The 12,216-nt window shown below is 37.2% G+C and overlaps 1 protein-coding gene across 3 annotated transcripts in view; it reads right to left on the minus strand.

Annotated features, from left to right (window-relative positions):
• L3MBTL3 (L3MBTL histone methyl-lysine binding protein 3) overlaps nt 1-12,216 on the minus strand; it is a 124,019-nt gene that overhangs the window by 41,994 nt on the left and 69,809 nt on the right. For all 3 annotated transcript variants that reach the window (XM_050786367.1, XM_050786369.1, XM_050786368.1), the window contains 2 exons: nt 8,319-8,433; nt 6,811-6,913 (listed from right to left, as the gene is read on the minus strand). In XM_050786367.1, the coding sequence (XP_050642324.1) occupies nt 6,811-6,913; nt 8,319-8,433 (218 nt within the window). The remainder of the gene's footprint in view (nt 1-6,810; nt 6,914-8,318; nt 8,434-12,216) is intronic.

The following is a 12,216-nucleotide window of genomic DNA, read 5'->3' on the forward strand; positions in this document are numbered from 1 at the left end:
ACCTCACAATAAACATGCTTAAAATCAACTTTATCATCTTTAACGAATCATGCCCCTCCACCCAAAAATGATTAAAAATTCACTCTCCTAAAAGACAAAAAACACAACCAGCTCCTCCTGCTGTTCTGACTCTGTTTCTGACAAGATAAATTTATTAACCCAACCCCAGGTCTTCACCATCTTTGACTCCACTCTATTATTTGTTCCTTATACTGTGTGTTTTTGTTGCAAATTTATCTACTTAAGCTTTGTGACAGTAAAAAAAAATAACAATTCAAAGACAACTTCTTAGTTTCTTTAAATAAACCGTATGCAGCTATTCCTGGAATACCATGACCAGCATTTCATTCATTGTTAAATACCTGGCCTTATAATTATTAAATAACTGTATATATATTAAAATGGAAATTTAACTGGATATGAAGAAAGTGACAGGTTCTCTTCTTTACCTCATCCACCTCCAAAGATGGGAAGACTCGCAGGATTCTTAGATGGTCTGGGTCCCCAATTTAGCACTAATTACGGTTACAGTGTAGACAATTTATATTCTAAGCCCTAGGAGGGCAGCATCTTCACCTATTTGTTGAATAAATGAAAGAATATCTCTCGAAATCACCATATGTAAACTTGGAAAGCTCAAGAGAGAGGTAAGACTGCTGGCCAGAATGAGACTTACCATTTAAATATCTTTTTTTTTCCTTTTTTTTAAAAAATAGATTGCTAGGACCAGAGAGTAATTTCAATTTCAAAACCTCAACCTAAAGCAGGGAAAAACATTCACAGCCCTCACAGCAGTGATTTACTAATGATCTACCAAGGGTAGCCTATCAGCTATCGATTTTATGTTAACCCCCTTTCTTTGAACCCTGAGAAGAGTCAAAAGGGTCAAGAAACCTCCCATTTTCACACCTACTCTGGGGTAGAGAGGAAAGCGGCTGGCTCCTGAAGTGGGAGCTGGTGACGAAATGAAAAGTCACAAAATGCAAAAGGAGCTCAGGTGACCGGACATGCATGGAGGGGGGCATCAGGGAGCCTCATTCTGATCCTGCTCTGCTGCTTCATCCTCCACTCAATAATGAGCAAGCACAGGCTCCGAGATTCTGTTTCATCTGTAAAATGAGGATGATAATAACAAAACTGACCTCGGGTTAAGTGCATTACCCAGAACAAATGTTTACATTACCTATTTAATTCTCACAATCCTAAGAAGTAGTTCCTTTGGTGCTTAAAAAGGAATGTTGTTCAGTGTCATTCAATCGGTTCCTGATGGAATTACATCAGGAATTGTGGCTGTCTCTTAACCACTGTATTATATGGGTGAATAGTACCCTTGCACATTGAAGAATTTCCTTATTCCTAACCCATGACAATGAACTTGATCTGAGAGTACCATCTTCTAGCAAGATGCTACTGCCTGCTGTCTGTACTCATAGAGCTAACGTGGATTGTGTGCTTACTATGTGTCAGGCACTGTTCCAAAATTAACTTCTTTACTTATTACACTATTCTTTTTAAGCAGATACTACTGTCACCAATTATTTTATAAATGAGGACACTGGCACAAAGAAGTTAAGTATCGGCTCAAGGTCACAAAGCTTTGTAAAATAATCTTATCTGATGGCTTTAACCACAAAAGCCAACCTATAGAACATGGATCAAGTATTTCACTATTTTATCTACTCCCATTAACAAGCTCTTTGTATAAGAATTAGAGTAAAATTCACAAGTAATCATGTTTTTGAGGAGTTGGAACGACTCCTGTGTCATTTCAAAGAACACAAGTGACATATGTGATCTGCATCATGTTAGAAATGTTGCCTTTTCTTTTCCATATTTGTTCTGTTATGTACAGATACAAAGTTGTTAACTTCTAAAACTGCATATGAACTTTAAAAAACTCACCAGTGCTAATTAAACATCTATGGAAAAAGTTGGTTCTCACTAGGCTTATAGACTTCTAATTTCTCACATACTAAGTTTCTAGTGACAAAACTTTAATAAGGTGTGGCTTACCACATAACGTGTATATATTCTGTCATGGTTAGACACGTGCACATGTATATATACAGCTCTTTACGATTATGCAACTCCTCAGCAAGCAGAAGGATAGAGTCCCATAGGATGATACTGTTCTCTACTGTAAGTACTTTATTGAGGTGCATCCTACACTATTAGCACATTATTTCACATATCAGCTAAATATGCAAATACTTGCCCCACTGGCTCCTCTAAGGAGAATCATTTTCACACTCTGTCCTGACAAAAAACATAAAAAAAAAAAAAAAAAAAAACAACCCACAAGGGGGGCTCTATCAGGACACTGTGCATTGCATGAATGCCCAGCAGTTAAGAGCAGGGACTTAAGTGCCTGACAGGCCTGAGCTGAATCCTGGTTCCACCAATGTACAATCTCAGGCACTTACTTCAGCATTTCAATTCTCTGTCTCCTCATCTGTAAAACAAGAAGAACTAGAAAAGTGCCGAACGTTCACAGAGTTCCTGTGAGGACCAAGTAAGATCACGCATGTTAAGTCCTTGAAGCAGTAACTGGAACATAGGAAGTCATCAATAAATCCCACCGATTATTATTATTTAAAAAGAAGAGTGACATTTAACCCCTATTGTGTAAAAAGAACAGCAGCAAAAAGTAAACAGCAATAAAAACTCCGTAACACACCTCGTTATGAATGCTCTGCTTCCCTCATAAAAAGCTGATGCTTCTCTCTGAGCGCCACTCCACTCTTGCCTCTAGGAGAATCTGTTTACACCAGACTGGCCTCTTTAGAAGGAGGGACCCTCTCCCCTATACAGCCCCTCACCTAACCCAGCAGGTGACACAAAGGTTTGTTCATGGATAGATGCATGCTGAATTAATACGATGTTTACAGCTTGCAGGGTAGCATACCAAGAGTTACTACTGTTTAAAACATTCCATGGACTTCATTAATATCCTTTATATATTGCTGAAAACATTGTTTCCTCTTTTCTCGTTTCATTTCTCCAAGACTAAAACTTACATAGAAAAGATTCAGTTCTGAAGGCACTCGATATGTAGAATGTCTACTTTTTTTTCTGAGATGGAGTTTCGCTCTTGTTGCCCAGGCTAGAGTGCCGTGGCGCGATCTCGGCTCCCCACAACCTCCGCTTCCTGGGTTCAAGCGATTCTCCTGCCTCAGCCTCCCGAGTAGCTGGGATTACAGGCGCCCGCCACCATGTCCGGCTAATTTTGTACTTTTAGTAGAGATGAGTTTCTCCATGTTGGTCAGGCTGATCTCGAACTCCTGACCTCAGGTGATCCACCTGCCTCGGCCTCCCAAAGTGCTGGGATCTCAGGCGTGAGCCACTGCGCCCAGCCAGATGTCTACTTTTATATAACTTTATTTCCTTTAACATCTTCCCATTCCTTACCCTCTCTCTTGGTAGGCCAAATAAATGAAGTGACAAAGGGAAACACTGTGACACAACCAGTATTAATGTTCCCTTGCTAGAGAGTTGGAATTAAGCAATTTGGCTCCTGAATATCCCTAAAGATGAGAAAACCACACCCACATCCAACCCTTTCACTGATCATTTATATTTCACCATTTTAAAAAATGTTAAATTATCAAGCTTCATTGTTTAGACACATGTTTTGTTTTAACACTTCTTAGATCAAATTCAAACACTGTAATCTTCAGAGAAGGTAATAACAAATGCTAGTCAAAACAATGTCTCTTGCTTATGTGTTCGTTAAATTGGTTATTTTTGCTAAAAGAGCAACTTTCTTTGTTATCTATGCAAAGAGTGCATGTTTTGATATATGCAGTTTCTCAGCAAATTAATCCAAAGAGAATTTTCTCATTATGTTTTCCTAAACACAGCATTCTTAGTAAGAACAAAAATAAGAGCCAGTGAAATGAACCTTTCAAAGAATATCCATAATGCAACAAGCTCCTCCACAAGTCTACTAATGAAATGGAAAACAGGCTGTGCCAATTAAGGATTAATATCCTGCCAGAAAATGAGCTTTGAGTGTTGTAAATAGGACAGCATAGTCAGGGAGTCTAAGAAAACCCAATTCAAAGACTGAGAAGGGATGTTAGCACTTGGGCAGAAACTGGGACCTCCAAGAGTTCTGTGAATTGCATCCCTTGGTCCAGAGGGCTTGAGTCAACCAACAACTCTGCCCAAGGCACAAAATCTGCTAGTTATGCTCTCTATATGTGACAAGAAAATGAATACAGGTTTTTTTATCAATGCTTTCCTTTAAGCCATCAGGTGTACTTCTGCCTCTCCTTCCAAGAAAATGAGTCATTCTCTATTATGATTCCAATTCCACTGGGAAGGGTTCCTTACCACGTTTCTCTATAAAGTCTTCCACTAATCCTCTTAACAAGCACAACACTGCATCTGTGAAGAAATGCTCCAAATATAACGACTGAAACTTGGTGAAATGGGTGTGGCCCAGCTGAGGAACCCTCAGAGGTCCACCTGCACACTTGGGGAAAGGCAGTGCTGATGAATGGCTGGGCCATCAAGGAGGGGACACAACCGTCACCACGGACCTTGCTGTGAAAGACAAACCTCTCCACTCAAATGCAAAGCGGCCCTAAGGAGACCACGGACACTGCCGTAAGGTGTGTCTTCCTTCCAGAAGACCAAAAAAAGTTTTGTTTAATCTTCAAATTGCACCTCAACAACATATTGCTAGTATTGACTCATTTAAAAATTTTGTTTTTTTTCCTCTTTGCTCCAACAAATTCTCTTTGCTCCAACCAACACTTTGTACAGCAGAAAGGGATGTGTGCCAAAGTTCTGATATTATTTTTTATGTTAGGTTTTAATTAAATTATGTACAGCTTTTATAGCTCCACCAGCCTGTGAATTCTTTGAAGGTTGGGTCTGTGACTAATTTATGGAGTAGTGTCTTGAGAGGCCATTAGAGAGGAGTGGTCCAGAGCACAGACCCCTGAGTAACACTGGGTTCCCTTCTCCGCAGCTGTGAAGTAAGGCCAGTTACTAACCTCCCCAGTACCTCCGGTGGCCTCACCAAAACGTGGGGGGAAAACCAGTTCTTACATCATAGGGCTGTTATGAAGAGTATCCAAGATATGTAAAGCAATTACAGCAATATCCGGCACAGAATAAATAAATGCTCAATAAATCTTAGTGCTTGTTGAAAAAAATGCTGCTCGAAAATATTTACTGAATGAGTTTCTAAACATATTGCTGCAGTTTGAATACCTCCTCCAAAACTCATGTTGAAATCTGACTGCCACTGTGACAACACTGAGGTGATCAGGCTCTGCCCTCCTGGATGAATAAATGACATTATCGCAGAAGTGGGTTCGTTATCATGGGAGCAGTTGTTATAAAAGCAGGTTTGGCCCTCTCTGGCTCTCTCACACATGATCTCTTGCCCTCTACCTTCTGCAGTAAGAAAGCCCGTCGCCATATGCTGGCCCCTGGATCTCAGACTTCCCAGCCTCCAGAAAGTGAGAAATAAATTTCTTTTCTTTACAAATTACCCAGTCTACGGTATTCTGTTATAGCAACACAAAACAACTAAAATAATATTGGAAATTTAGTGTGTTCATGAATTATTTCGGGCATCTAGATTTACATAATAGCTGAAAATCCAGCTGCCTTCACTAGGCAATATTTAATAACGTCTAAGATGTATCATATTAACTTTTGGTTTGCAGTCAGAAAAGCAACAAAAAGCATTTGCAAATGGAATCATCATCTTGTCTATGCTCAGACTTCTCACTCTGGAACATACTGAACCTCATAAAACAGAACGGAGAATGTTGAAAAAGGAAGCTAAGAAGCATTCAAGGTCGCAGAGATGAAAAAAAGGGAAAACCATATCCAGATGAAAATAATCACACCAATTTTGCAATTCCTATTAACGTTTGGAGGAACAGGTACAGTAATCTTCAAAATTTTTAAAGACCTAGATTCACAACCTGTACAAACTAGATAAACAAGGAATCATTTTTCTTACTGGGCAATCCAATTACTAAGTAGTCAGAACATTTTACCGACAAATTATTATTTTAAAATATACCTAAATAGGTGATATGTTTATTCCTTAAAAATGCCAGTTGAATGACAGAAATTTCTTAGTATTTCAGTAATTTTTTTTTTAAGAGACAGGATCTTGCTATGTTGTCCAGGCTGACCTCGAACTCCTGGACTCAAGTGATCCTTCCACCTCAGCCTCCAAAGTAGCTGTACTTCAGTAATATTTTTAACTCTCTACAAAGATCCCCAAATCACCAAATACATCACATTTCAAATGTATAAATTTGGTTTCTTTTTAAAGTTACTTAGGGATAAGATAAAAATATTTAAAAAATGTGTTTCGGACCAATGCACTCTCATGTTTGACTATTTATATTGTGCCTTTTGTGATCTTTGCTGCTAATCTACAATAATCTCAGCTCTCATTATTCAAATTATTGAGTCACTGAATCAGATAATATTCTACTAAATGATATCAACAGAGTCTCAGTTCTTCTCATTATTAATGATCAATGCAAAATAACTATTGCAGAAATTAAGTATCTGTAAAACTAGTCAGGTTGCCAAGAAAAGTCAAAAGGCTAGAGTAAATCCATTTTAAACCGTGAATGCATTTTCTCCCAGGAAGATTTTACTATAGATATTCCCTTCATTTTTACATGATCACCATGGTAACCACATTTCTTATGGATCTGAATTTAAAATTAGTTCACATCAATTTAGTATACATGAAATTCATTATATATACATGTATATGGAACAGGTACCCTATATTAGACCACGTCAGTGACAGCTACCACATACCTGTGAGGGCCCAGATGTCTTGCTCTCTTAAAATGGCCAATCCCTTTACATCCCGGGGTTGAGCATCCACCGTGTTCTGAAGCTTCCATTAATTCTAGGGGGCCTATGAAAGAGCAAAGAAAAGAAAGAAGGGGCAAAATATTAAGCAAAAATCTGTTAAGAGTCAAATGTCTGGGATCAGAATAAGGAAGAAAAAGACTCCCTAAAAATCCAATTTTTGAATCAACATACAACATATATAAACAGAAAAAGCAGATCCTATAAAAATGAAAAATATTTTAAAAGACACTACGTTTAAAGGTTTTTCCTTATGACTGTTCACACTAGTTATCTTTCTTCAACAACGAAATGGTAAACTCTGATCTAACAATCTTTCAAAACACCATAAAGTCCAGAGATATCTAAATATGAATTAACAAGAAGAGTCAAACACCTTTTATTAAATAACATAATTAAAGCATGACTACTCACATACCGTGAACACTTCAAGTGCTACAGAAGAATCCAGAATGACAGTTCCAGATCCCTCCATGCTCTTCCTTCTACATTGCAGAGACCCTCCCTCATTCTGACCACTGAGGTTAGTGTGGGCTCTCCTGGAAACTGTTCTAAGCATTCAGACACATTCGGTTTTGTTTGACTTTGCCACATAAAAGGCACAACATAGATGTTTTATTTTGCCACATAAAGGCCCAATATCCTTCTTTGGTTTTTAACTTCTTGTCTTACAAATTTTTCTGTTGCAATACTAACATTCTTTGTGACTACTGCATAGTTTCTACAGCACAGTACACCACAATTTATTTAACTAATATTTTCCCCCAAGCTTTGTTATTCTAAACATGCTACACTGAATGCCATGTACATGTGCCCTTATGCAGGTTGTATGGAGCATCCAGAAGTGAAGTCACTGGATACAGGAAGTACACTAAATTTTTAAAAAACTTGATAGTAATTTATTGTATTTCCTACATATTTTTTTCTATAATGTATACATTTTCCTCCAAAATTAAGGTCGTGGTATGTTAAGTTCTCCATGTGTCTTTTCTAAAATTTGAATTTAACTGAGATTTGTATTAAGATAATTATAGATTCACAAGCAGTTGTAAATAATAATACAGAAAGAGATCTCTTTTGCACTTTGCCCAGTTTCTCCCAATGTTAACATTTACCAAAGCTATCATATAAAATTACTATCAGAATGCTAATATTGAAACAATAAATTTTGAAAGTCTCACAAATTGTCTTCCGAAAATTTAACATGAATTTTAAGAGGTGATATTTACTTCTAAATAAAACAGAATGTCTATACATGCTTTACTTTTTCAGGCATGTTTTTTTTTTATATTTCTGTGACTATGGTAATTAAAATGTAGTAAAAGGAAAGGATTACATAGAGAAGAAACATCAGTAGAGAGAGGAAGAGAAAGAGAAGGGCTAAGGATGAAATCTTAAGAATGTTACTTATGGAAATGGAAACACTTATACAAGCTATTTGTGTCTCTTACTCAAAGGAGGCTGAAGAGGATGTCCTGTTTTTGAACACCAGCCTACAGGGTGAATATCAGGAGAATCCGCATCTATCCAGTAATCATAGCAATTATTCCAGCCATCAAAGTGAACCTGGATGACACAAGGACATTAACAGTACAAATTAAGTCACAAAAATTCCTGTAATCAAAGTTCTGCCCACAGCATAACCATTTTCATTTTAACATATATAGTAGGATTTAAAACCCAATAAATCAGTTCAATTATTCAAAATACTTCACTCATAATGTGAAAAAAAAAGACATCTTTGAATCACCTTCAATGTATTATATAACCAGTCATAAATGCTCTGCCAATAGTTCTACAGACATATTATGTGTATTTCTCAACACCATGAGCAACATGAGAACAGGAACTGTTACAACATCTTCATATGATCAACATCAAGCACCCAATAAAAATGCAGAAGGAGTTAAAAATTCGGGTAAGGGAAGGAGGGAAGATGAGAGGGGAAAGTGGAGAGGAAGGAGAGGAAAGGAGGACATTTCAAGTACATGTCAAGCCTTCTGGATTTGTGTTGAAAAAGACTTAAAAAAAAAATTCAATGCCTGCTAAACACACATACAATTTACAAAATATCCCTCCACCCAGTGTTTTTAGACATCATTTTTTTTCCTTGCGAATAATTACAGTTTTTCTCAAATATGTGTTCTATTATTGTTTTATTTTAAATTATTATGGGTATATATTTATGAAGTACATGTGACATTTTGATATAGGCATATAATGTATAATGATCAAATCAGGGTAACTGGGGTATCCATCACCTCAAGCTTTTGTCATTTCTTTGTTTTATGAATATTCCAGTTCTACTAGTTACTTAAAAATATATAAATTATTGATAACTGTAGTCACCCTAATATGCTACCAGATACTAGATCTTACTCATTCTATCTAACTGTATTTTTGTGCCCGTTAACCACCCCCACTTTATGTCCTGCTCCCTGCTATGCTTTTCAGCCTCTGGCAACCCTTATTGTACTCTCTTGTCCTCATGAGTTCAATTATTTTTAGCTCCCACACATGAGTGAGAACATGCAATATTTGTCTTTCTGTGCCTGGCTTATTTCATTTAACATAATGTCCTCCAGGTTCACCCATGTTACTGCAAATGACAGTATTTCATTCTTTTTTATGGCTGAATAATATCCATTGTGTATATATACCACATCTCTTTATCCATTCCTTCAACTGGTGGATACTTAGGTTCCTTCCGTACCTTAGTGAGTGTGAAAAGATATGTCTTATTATAAAGCAGTCACTGCTTTATATTGGGTGAAAGAGCAGTTAGTCTTCTAGTGATGGTCACTAGGAATCGATTATGTTTCTTTTAGGTTATTATACATTTTTTACCTTTTAGGAAGAAGGGATATACTGAAATGCTTTAGATATTTTATTTTTAAATCAAGTTTGCTAGTTATATCCACTGATCACAGAGTATTAACAAAACAAGTCTGCCAGTTAGATTTCTTTTTTAAAGTCTACGAACCTCTCATTCCTTAGAAGACAACAGATGCCAGACGGATAAAAAAAGTCAAAACACTAAAAACTGAACAATAAACATTTGAGAAGAATGTGTGAATGAACTTATTTGTAGTCACAGAGTGGGTCAGCCTTTGTAAGCAAAACACCAAACTCAAAAGCAGTAAAAGACTGATCAATTTGATTACATGAAAATTTAAAGCTTCAGAATGGCAAGTATTATAAACTAAAACGAAAGACCCACAAGAAACTCCCCAAAATGCATTTGCAACACCTGTGTCAAGAACTCTGCTCCTCAATTTATAAAAATATGATGTAACAGCACAAAAAGATGAAAAATCCAATGGAAAGATGAAAAATGGATACAAATAGCTCATTATCTGAAACATAAATATAAATGCTTAGTAAAGATATGAAAAGACAATAAATTTGAGGCCAGGCTCAGTGGTTCATGCCTATAATCCCAGCACTTTGGGAGGCCAAGGAGGAAGGATCACTTGATCCCAGGAGATCGAGATCAGCCTGGGCAATTTGGCAAACCCCATCTCTCCAAAAAAAAAAAGAAGAGAAAAGAAAGAAAAACCTAAGTGTAGTCCCAGCTACTCAGTAAGCTGAGGTGGGAAGATCACCTGAGCCTGGAAGGTTGAGGCTACAGTGAGCCAAGGCCGTACCACTGCACTCCAGCCTAGGTGACAGAGTGAGACCTTGTCTCAAAAAAAAAGAAGAAGAAAGACAATCACTTTCACTTATAATTAAAAAACTACAAATTAAAATCACAAGATGCAATTCTTCTCCTATTGGCCTGTCAAAAATGTTCACATTTTGGTCATTCCTACAGCTGATTAAGAATGAGAATAAATGGGTGTTCTCATAGACCACTGACAGGAGCGTTAACTGCTTAGATATTTCTGGAAAGCTACTGGGCAATAACAGCTGAGCACTTAAACGACATTAATTTTGACTTGATAATCTCAGTAACTCATTGTTTGTATTAGAAAACAACTAGAAGTTACCACAGTGCCCATCATCAGGAGACTGGTTAATAAATTATGGTATATTCATATAACGAAATAGAACATAGTTAGTAAAAGTATATATATGTGCTTAAAATAATGTTCTTCGCAATGAATCTACTTTCTTAAGCTTAGAAATAAACTAATCCTAGAATCAAAATCCCACAGAAGATATGAAAAGATGTGTGTCAGCAAGATAAGAGGATAACCCAAGAAAAACAAAGTATGTGATCCAGGAAAATGAAACACAACCTAGTCTGTCAGTAAAGAGAAGTGTCAGGATGAAAGCTTTGTACCAGGCTTAGAGTATTTCCACCCAGAGTGGAATAGGTGGCTGCTGACTATGAGAAGGAATTCGAGAAAAAAAAAAGAGTATTGATGTAAAAATTTTCTCCCATTCTGTAGGTTACCTGTTCACTCTGATGGTAGTTTCTTTTGCTGTGAAAAATGCTCATTATCACTGGTCATCAGAGAAATGCAAATCAAAACCACAATGAGATACCATCTCACACCAGCTAGAATGGCGATCAGTAAAAAGTCAGCAAACAACAGATGCTGGAGAGGATGTGGAGAAATAGGAACACTTTTACACTGTTGGTGGGAATGTAAACTGGTTCAACCATTGTGGAAGACAGTGTGGCAATTCCTCAAGGATCTAGAACTAGAAATACCATTTGACCCAGCGATCCCATTACTGGATATACACCCAAAGGATTATGAATCATGCTACTATAAAGACACATGAACATGTATGTTTATTGTGGCACTATTCACAATAGCTGAGACTTGGAACCAACCCAAATGTCCGTCAATGATAGACTGGATTAAGAAAATGTGGCACATATATACCATGGAATATTATGCATCCATAAAAAAGGATGAGTTCATGTCCTTTGCAGGGGCATGGATGAAGCTGGAAACCAAAATTCTCAGCAAACTATCTCAAGAACAGAAAACCAAAACTGCATGTTCTCACTCATAGGTGGGAACTGAACAATGAGAACACTTAGATACAGGGCGGGGAACACCACACACTGGGGTCTGTCGTGGGGTGGGGGGGGCAGGGGGACGGAGAGCATTAGGAGAAATACCTAATGTAAACGACGAGTTATTGGGTGCCGCAAACCAGCATGGCACATGTATACCTATGTATCAAACCTGCACACTGTACACATGTACCCTAGAACTTAAAGTATAATAATAATAATAATAAAAAGATAGAGTATTGAAAATACACTGAGCTTTTGACTCAAAGGCATGTGAGATCCACTGTCACACTTGTAAAAATTTAAGAAGACAACAAAACTAAATTATGAACAAATTACTGACTCCCAGAAAAACAGTCACAAGGAAAAGATTA

The sequence above is a fragment of the Macaca thibetana genome, chromosome 4 (assembly GCF_024542745.1).
Source record: "Macaca thibetana thibetana isolate TM-01 chromosome 4, ASM2454274v1, whole genome shotgun sequence".
Taxonomy (NCBI): domain Eukaryota; kingdom Metazoa; phylum Chordata; class Mammalia; order Primates; family Cercopithecidae; genus Macaca; species Macaca thibetana.